Source organism: Acanthisitta chloris, unplaced genomic scaffold, assembly GCF_000695815.1.
Source record: "Acanthisitta chloris isolate BGI_N310 unplaced genomic scaffold, ASM69581v1 scaffold16603, whole genome shotgun sequence".
Classification (NCBI taxonomy): Eukaryota; Metazoa; Chordata; class Aves; order Passeriformes; family Acanthisittidae; genus Acanthisitta; species Acanthisitta chloris.
In genome coordinates this window covers 7,360-15,062 of record NW_008665602.1, presented here as the reverse complement: position 1 = coordinate 15,062, position 7,703 = coordinate 7,360, and the positions used below count along the sequence as shown (strand labels likewise).

The window sequence follows — 7,703 nt, the reverse complement described above, 5'->3', positions numbered from 1 at the left end:
TTCCCAATATCCCATCTGTCCCTGCCCTCTGGCAGTGGGAAGCCATTCACTGTGTCCTGTCCCTCCATCCCTTGTCCCAAGTCCTTCTGCAGCTCTCTTGGAGCCCCTTTAGGCACTGGAAGGGGCTCTGAGGTGTCCCTGGAACTTCTCTTCAGGCTGGAAACCCCCAGCTCTTCCAGCCTTTCATAGTTTCAGTGTGTTAAGGGGTTGGAATGGAGCTTAGAGATCATCCAGTCCCAACCCCCTGCCCTGGGCAGGGACACCTCCCACCAGAGCAGGTTGCTCAAGGCTTTAGCCAACCTGGAATGAACATTGCCAGGGTTGGGGCAGCCACAGCCTCCTTGAAGCAACCACAACCTCCCTGGGGCATCCACAACCTAGGCCAAAACAACCAGGAGCATCTCCAGAGGCACAGGCTGTAATGCCACTTGGGAGACCCAAGAAATGGGCACCACATTCTCCTGCATGGAGAGCCCAGGCAGTGGCTGAGGAGCACAGCAGAGACTGTGCAGCCCATGGCACAGGGCTCAGCACCTCTGCCCCCCTGTGGGGCAGCACCCTTGGCTCCCAGTGCCCGCACTCTGCTCCAGGCTGGGGGGAAGAGCTGCTGGAGCCTCCCTTTCCAACCTGCACTTGGGGCCTCAGCTTGCCCATGGGGATGGTGCTTGGAGTGGATTGGGTGTGGAATGTTAGCAGCAAGACTTGGATGCCTGGGAAAGGGAGAGATCACAGCCATGTGTGCCTGGATGGCTCCAGTTAAAGAGCTCCTGGATGGGAAGGATTAACCAGGCTGCTCTCCCATCCTGCTCCAGACACCAGCAAGCCAAGTGTGTATCCAGGCACCAAGGGAAGGGGAGCCAAGGCTGGATAAGGACCACAAGGTCAGCACTTACCCTGGCCAGCTCCTGGTTCTTCTCCTCCAGCTGTGTCTCCAGCTGCCGCAGGTGCTCCTCGATGCTCCCATGCCTCTCTTCTGCCTGGGAAAAGCACAGCAGCCCTCAGATGGTGCTCCCCAAAACCACCTCCTGCATCCCTCCCAATCCATGCAGCCACATCCTTCCCAGGAAGCAGTGCCCCCTCCCACTGTGAGCCCTGACAGCATAGTGATGGGAGCTGGAGGTGCTCTGTGAGGGACTAAGCACCATTCCAGCACCCAGGAAAGGCAGGGATAGCCATATCCACCCCTCCCTCCAGGTCTGCACGCTCCCAGATCCAGCCTGGTCTTTCCTCCTCATCCCAGAAGGGTTGAGCACAAGCCAAAGGCCATCCATACTGACAGGGCCTTGGAGAAAGGAGCTGAGGGAAGGAGCAAAGCCCACACCTGCAGGACACATCGAGAGCTTGGAAAGCAGTGCCTTGTCCCTGCAGCCATGGGGACAGCAGAGGACAGCAAAGCCCAGGGCTAGGGGTGACAGCAGAGTGCCTTGGGCTGCCAGGGGCTGCAGGGGGGGCAGACCTCCTCCTCTGGTCCATGCATTCCCCTCTGGTCCCTGTGACCCCTCACATCTCTGGGCCCTGTGACCCCTCACACTTCCTCTGGTTACCTGTGACCCCTCACATCTCTGGTCCATGCACTCCCCTCTGGTCCCCTGACAACCCTCACAACTCCTCTGGTCCCAGCATTACCCTCTGATCCCTGTGACCCCTCACACCTCCTCTGGGTTACCTGTGACCCCTCACACCTCTGGTCCCTGTGACCCATCACATCTCCTCTGCTTACCTGTGACCCCTCACATGTCTGGTTACCTGTGATCCCTCACACCTCTGATTACCTGTGAGCCCCCACACCTCCTCTGGTTACCTGTGACCCCTCACACCTCTGGTCCCTGTGACCTCTCACACCTCTGGTCCCTGTGACCCCTCACAACTCTGGTCCCTGTGACCCATCACACCTCTGCTTACCTGTGACCCCTCACACCTCTGGTTCCCTCACACCCCTCACACCTCTGGTCCCTGCTCTCCCCTCTAGTCCCCTGACACCTCTCCCACCTCCCCTTGTCCCTGCTCTGGTCCCTGTGACCCCTCTCACTTGCCTTGGTGAGTGCAGCAATGCGCTGAGCCAGCTCTGCCTCCACCTCAGGCAGTGTCTCTGCCTTCCTCATCGTCTGCTGCAGCTTCTGCTCCGCCAGCTCCAGCAGCTCCTGCAGGTGCCTGGCCTTCTCCTCACACTGTGGGACAGGCAGGATGGGTGTCCAGCACCAAGAACTGTCCTCCTGTCCCACCCCAGCACCCAGTACCCCCCTGGGGCTGGGGGAGTCTGGTCCAGCCTTGGTACCTGGCGGTGCAGGGACTCCTTGTTGGCCAACTCATTCTCCAGCTTGTCATTGAGGTCATGGATGGAGGTGGCTTCTCTCTGGGCTGCCAGGTAGCGTTTCTCCAGCGTGGTGATCCTCTCCTCCATGTCTTCCTTCTGAGCCAGGGCCTGAGGAAAGGATGACAATGTCACATCCTCATCTGTGGGCAGGGAATAGCTGGGCCAGGGACACCCTGAGGCCAAGGACACATCCCTGCTCCACACAGGGCTGAGGGACAGGAGAGTGGGACAGTGACAAAGGGAGAGTCAAGCAATCACAGCAAAACCATCTAGCTAGGACACAGCTCACTGCCCCAGGTATGCAGCACAGCTGAGTGGCTGCTTGGAACCTCAGGGCAGTCCTGCTGGTAGGCCTGGTGGGCCATGGATGGACCACCCAAAGGAAGTGGCCTCTTCTGGGGAACACCCTGCACATAGCAGGAGTTCCAGTCCCTTCCTTTTTAGCAAACACAAGAATGTTTTTGCATTGAGGGAAGAACGTGAATTCAGCAGAGAAAAGAAACAGCAGCTGGAAGTTAAAGCAAAGTCCAGTTAGAAAAGTAGAGTTTGCTTCCAGCAGAGCATGTGTTCATGTGCTTGTGTTTGCTGCTAGAAGTGATGCAGGGGAGAGCTCTTCTGTGTGAAGACAGAGGCAATGGGGACAAACTGAAGGAGGGGAAAGTTAGGTTAGATATTAAGAAGATTTTTCCTGTGAGGGTGGTGAGACACTGGCACAGGTTGCCCAGGGAGGCTGTGGCTGCCCCAGCCCTGGCAATGTTTTATTCCAGACTGGCTAAAGCCTTGAGCAACCTGCTGTGGTGGGAGGTGTCTCTGCCCAGGGCAGGGGGTTGGGGCTGGGTGATCTCTAAGGCCCATTCCAACCCATTCACATTCAATGAATCTATGTTGGATCCAAGGTAAATTCAATCCTTCTGAGCACCTGCACTGGGTGAATTCCTCCATCAGGAAGGTGTTGCTGCTCTGTCTTTGTAGGCTGAAGGTCCTCATGGGTGGTAAGGTAACATGGGTCGTAAGAAGGTGAAAACCAGCAGCAACCATCACTCTTTTTTTTTCAGCAGGAAGGGCAATGTTCATTCCATGCTGAATAAACTTTGAGCAACCTGCTCTGGTGGGAGGTGTCCCTGCCCGGGGCAGGGGGTTGGGGCTGGATGACCTCTAAGCTCCATTCCAACCCCTGTGAACATCTCTGGGGCTGCACCAGCCTTGGCAGGGTGGGAGGGCAGTGACTAACCTCTCGGAGATCCCTCTGGTACTTGCTGCTCATCTCCTCGGACTTGATCAGATCCTTCCTGGCAGTGCCCAGATCCTCCTCCAGCTCGGCCACACTGGCAGCCAAGGCAGAGATGCGCTCCTTGGCCTGCACCACTTCGAAGTTCTGCTTCTCCAGGAGCTCCTGCAGCTCCACCACCCTCCCAGCCTCATCCTCAGGGTGCACGGAGCCGTTGGAGAGTCGCTGCAAGGCAGCAGAGAGAGAGGTGGATGTCAGGAGGCCCCAGAGCATGTGCTGGCATTGCCTGCAGCCACACAATGGGGGAATCTGGTGCTGGGGGGACCGAGTGAGGGGATGGGAGTGGAGACATGGGGCTCTGAGACCCCTTGTCAACAGCTTCCACTAGTAGGGATGGGGCTTATTACAGGTGTGATGGGATAGGGATGGCTGAGCATTCCAAGAGCATCTAGTGGAAAGTGTCCCTGCCCATGGCAGGGGTGGAACAAGATGATCTTTAGGGTCCGTTCCCACCCAAACCATTCTGTGATCTCTGGGAAGAGCCCGTGGTAGGGGTTTGGGACTAGATGATCTGCAAGGTCCATTCCAACCCCTAAAATTATATGATTCTATGCTAAGAGTCCCAAGGAGCTTCAAAGCACAGATTCCCCTCTGCTCAGCAATGACCTGTATCCACCAGGAAGGGCATCTCCCACAGGACTGGACCCAGGGAAGAGGGAAAAGTTTCCAGGAGATTTGAGACACAGTGGTCTCACTGAACATGGGCAGAGCAGGAGGTTCTGGGCCTCTCACCTTCCAGGGAAGCTTCGGTGCTGCCTCCTTGGGCTCATCCCTCTCTCCTGCCGCTGCCTCCCGCACAGCTCCTTGCTGCAGGGCTGCCACCTGCATGGCAACGGCAGGGAAACATCAGGGAAAGCATTCCTGGCATGTGTTAGGAGAGGTAGTGCCAGCAGGTCGAGGGAGGTGATCCTGTCCCTCTGCTCAGCCCTGGTGAGGAACATCTGGAGAATTCTGTCCAGTTCTGGGCTCCTCAGGACCAGAGGGACATGGAGCTCCTGGAGCAGGTCCAAGGGAGTGTGACAAAGATTCTTAAGTGATTGGACCCAAAACACTGGACCCCAATCCCTCACAGAGAGGAGTCTCACAGCTGGAAACTCCAGTTTGGGAGCTGGGGTCTGTGGGTGATGTCAGGTCACTGCAATATGTCACTTCATTGGGTCTTCTGTGGAGAAGGACCTGGGGGTCCTGGTGGGCAACAAGCTGTCCCTGAGCCAGCAGTGTGCCCTGGGGATCCTGGTGACCAACAGGCTGTCTGTGAGCCAGCAATGTGCCCTGGTGGCTAAGAGGGCAATGGAATCCTGGGATGGATTAGGAAGAGCATTGCCAGCAGGTCAGGGAGGTGATCCTGACCCTCTGCTCAGCCCTGGTGAGGCACCTCTGGAGTACTGAGTCCAATTCTGGGCTCCTCAGGACCAGAGGGACATGGAGCTCCTGGAGCAGGTCCAGGCTGCTGTGCCCAGTTCTGGGCTCCTCAGGACCAGAGGGACATGGAGCTCCTGGAGCAGGTCCAGGGGAGAGCAACAAAGATACAGAAGGGAGTGGAGCACCTCACTTAGGAGAAAAGGCTGAGGGAGTTGGGGCTGTTCAGCCTCAAGAAGAGATGACTGAGAGGGACCTCAGCAATCTCTGTAAGTATTAAAGATGGATCAGGCTCTGCTCAGTGCTGCAAACTAGCAAGACAAGAAGCAATGGGCAGAAACCAATGCCCAGGAAGTTCCACCTGAATACAAGGCAGAACTTCTTCCCTGTGCAGATGCAAGATGAGGTGCTCAGACCAGTGAGGTTTGGGTCTGAGGTGTTGAGGCAGGGAAAATCCTAAGCCAACCTCAACCCCTCGAAATGCTTCAGGTTCAGGTTGCTCTGACAAAACCAACCTGTTCACTTCACTGGCAGGTCAAACGAACTCCAAACAGCCACAACAACAGGGGAAACCTTCCTGGGACACAAAGGTTTCCAGAACACTTAGAAAGTTTCCTTGCAAACTGACAAAACTCCATGGAAACAGCAATTTTAGAGGAAAACTTTCCATTAAAAATGCCAATACCATCTCTCTGACTTGCATGGCCAGCTGAGGTGGTACTTGAGCAAATTCAGCTTGAATTCACACACATAGCCCAGAGCAGTCCCAGCCCAGTGGGTATCCCAGCAAGGACCCAGGGAATGCTGCCCAGGACCCTCTTACCTGCCGATGTGCATCCACAAGCTGCTCCTCCAAGGTTGCCACTCGCTCCAAGGCTGCTCTCAGGCGTTCCCTGACCTGCAGGGGTGTGGGACAATGGGAAAGGCTGTTGTTTATCCATGCTGAAGGTGCCCAGGATCCAGGCAAGCTCCCAGCTCTGTTTGTCTGCCTGACCCCCAGGCTCAGGTGGCTTCACAGCCAGGGCACAGGCACAGGATGCTCCAGCCCATCCCCTGGGGGAGTAAAACATGTTGGAGAGGAACAGCCTGGGCCAACTCTTGGAGCTCTATGGCCAGGACAACCTGAAGACATCTAGCAGAGAAAGGAGATGCTTGAGGCAATAGATCAGGAGGAACAGGAATTGTAATGCCAAGATTGACCCAGAGTGTCATATGCCACCACTCACCACCACCCCGTGAATGACCCTGGCATGTTCTCCATTCCCAACAGTCTCAAACCTACAGCATCCACACAGCAGCCCCACCAGCTCGAAATGCAGCTTCTGGACCACCAAGAACCTCTTGAGGATCCCCATGTCACCACCCATCTCAAAACCAAAGTGGCTCCCAGCAGTTGGCAGGAGGAGGGTTGGGAGAAGGTCAGCTGTGTCACCACCCAGCTCCAAACAAAGAGGCACCAAGCAGGAGGGAGGAGGAAAGGTGGGAGAAGGTCAGCTCTGTCACCACCCAGCTCAAAACAAAGTGGCTTCCAGCAGTTGGGAGGAGGAGGGTTGGGAGAAGGTCAGCTCTGAGCAGGAAAGGTCCCAGCAGCCTGTCTCACCTTTTCATCCAGTGCCTTGTGATGCTCAAAGAGTGATTTGAGTGCCTTGAGCACCTCCACCTCACTGGAGACCCCAGAGGGCGACTGGGCCTGGCGCTTGACCACGGTCATCCTCAGGGATCGCTCATGCCGCGACACCAGGCACTCCAGGTGCTCCAGCAAGAGCTGCAGGACAAGGGTGAGGGGCTGTCAGTGCTGGGATGGGCCCAGCAGCCTGTGCTGTCCCACATTTGGGGGGCTGGAGGCCTGGCAGAAGGGATTCCATGCTCACCCTGGTGTTGTTGCGCTCAGCCTTCAGCTCCGAGATCTCCTCTTCCCTCTCCAGGAGCTGCTCCCGGCACGCGCTCAGCTCCCGTGTCAGCGTGGCAAACTCCTGCAGAGAGCAGGGACAGTGGCATGAGGATGGAGCCAGCACCCTGGTCCCACTGCTTGGACCTCAAGGCAGGGCATTTCCCATCCAAACCCAACCAGTGAGAACTCTGGTCCCACTGCTTGGACTCCAGGCAGGGCATTTCCCATCCAAACCCAACCAGTGAGAACTCTGGTCCCACTGCTTGGACTCCAGGCAGGGCATTTCCCATCCAAACTCAACCAGCTGATGACATCAAGGGGAACATGGAGAAACCAGTGGAGCACAGCCAGGCTGGGAGGGATCTGTTCCTGGCTTCTCTGAGAGCTTTGGGCAAGGAGAAATGTGGCATCCCAAGATTTATCCATTTGGTCTGATGATCAATGCCACAAGAAATTGTTCTACAGCTCCAAAGGTGCTTGATGGCATTTCAAAGCTACATGTTTAGGTAGTGGAATGGAGCTTAGAGAACATCCAGTGCCAAGTCACTGCCCTGGGCAGGGACACCACCCACCACACCAGGTTGCTCAATTCCAGCCTGGAATGAACAGTGCCAGGACTGGGGAATCCTCAGTCTCCTCGGGGCATCCGCAGCTTCCCTTGAGCATCCACAGCCTCCCTGGGGCAACCACAACCTCCTTGGGACAACCACAACCTCCCTGGGGCATCCACAGCCTCCTTGAGGCAATCATAGCTTCCTTGGGACATCCACAAGCTCCTTGAGGCAACCATAACCTCCTTGGGGCATCCACAGCCTCCCTGGGGCAACCACAACCTTCTTAGGGTATCCACA

At 56.5% G+C, this 7,703-nt stretch overlaps 1 protein-coding gene across 1 annotated transcript in view; it reads right to left on the bottom strand.

The window, feature by feature from the left end:
- The window catches only part of PPFIA4 (protein tyrosine phosphatase, receptor type, f polypeptide (PTPRF), interacting protein (liprin), alpha 4), a gene marked incomplete at its 3' end in the record, with an annotated part of 35,776 nt that overhangs the window by 20,747 nt on the left and 7,326 nt on the right, over positions 1–7,703 (bottom strand). Inside the window, exons 2-9 of the mRNA XM_009071823.1 lie at positions 6,833–6,934; positions 6,562–6,726; positions 5,785–5,859; positions 4,335–4,424; positions 3,546–3,767; positions 2,276–2,422; positions 2,030–2,168; positions 894–973 (exon numbers count right to left, since the gene is read on the bottom strand). Of these exons, the coding sequence (XP_009070071.1) occupies positions 894–973; positions 2,030–2,168; positions 2,276–2,422; positions 3,546–3,767; positions 4,335–4,424; positions 5,785–5,859; positions 6,562–6,726; positions 6,833–6,934 (1,020 nt within the window). The remainder of the gene's footprint in view (positions 1–893; positions 974–2,029; positions 2,169–2,275; positions 2,423–3,545; positions 3,768–4,334; positions 4,425–5,784; positions 5,860–6,561; positions 6,727–6,832; positions 6,935–7,703) is intronic.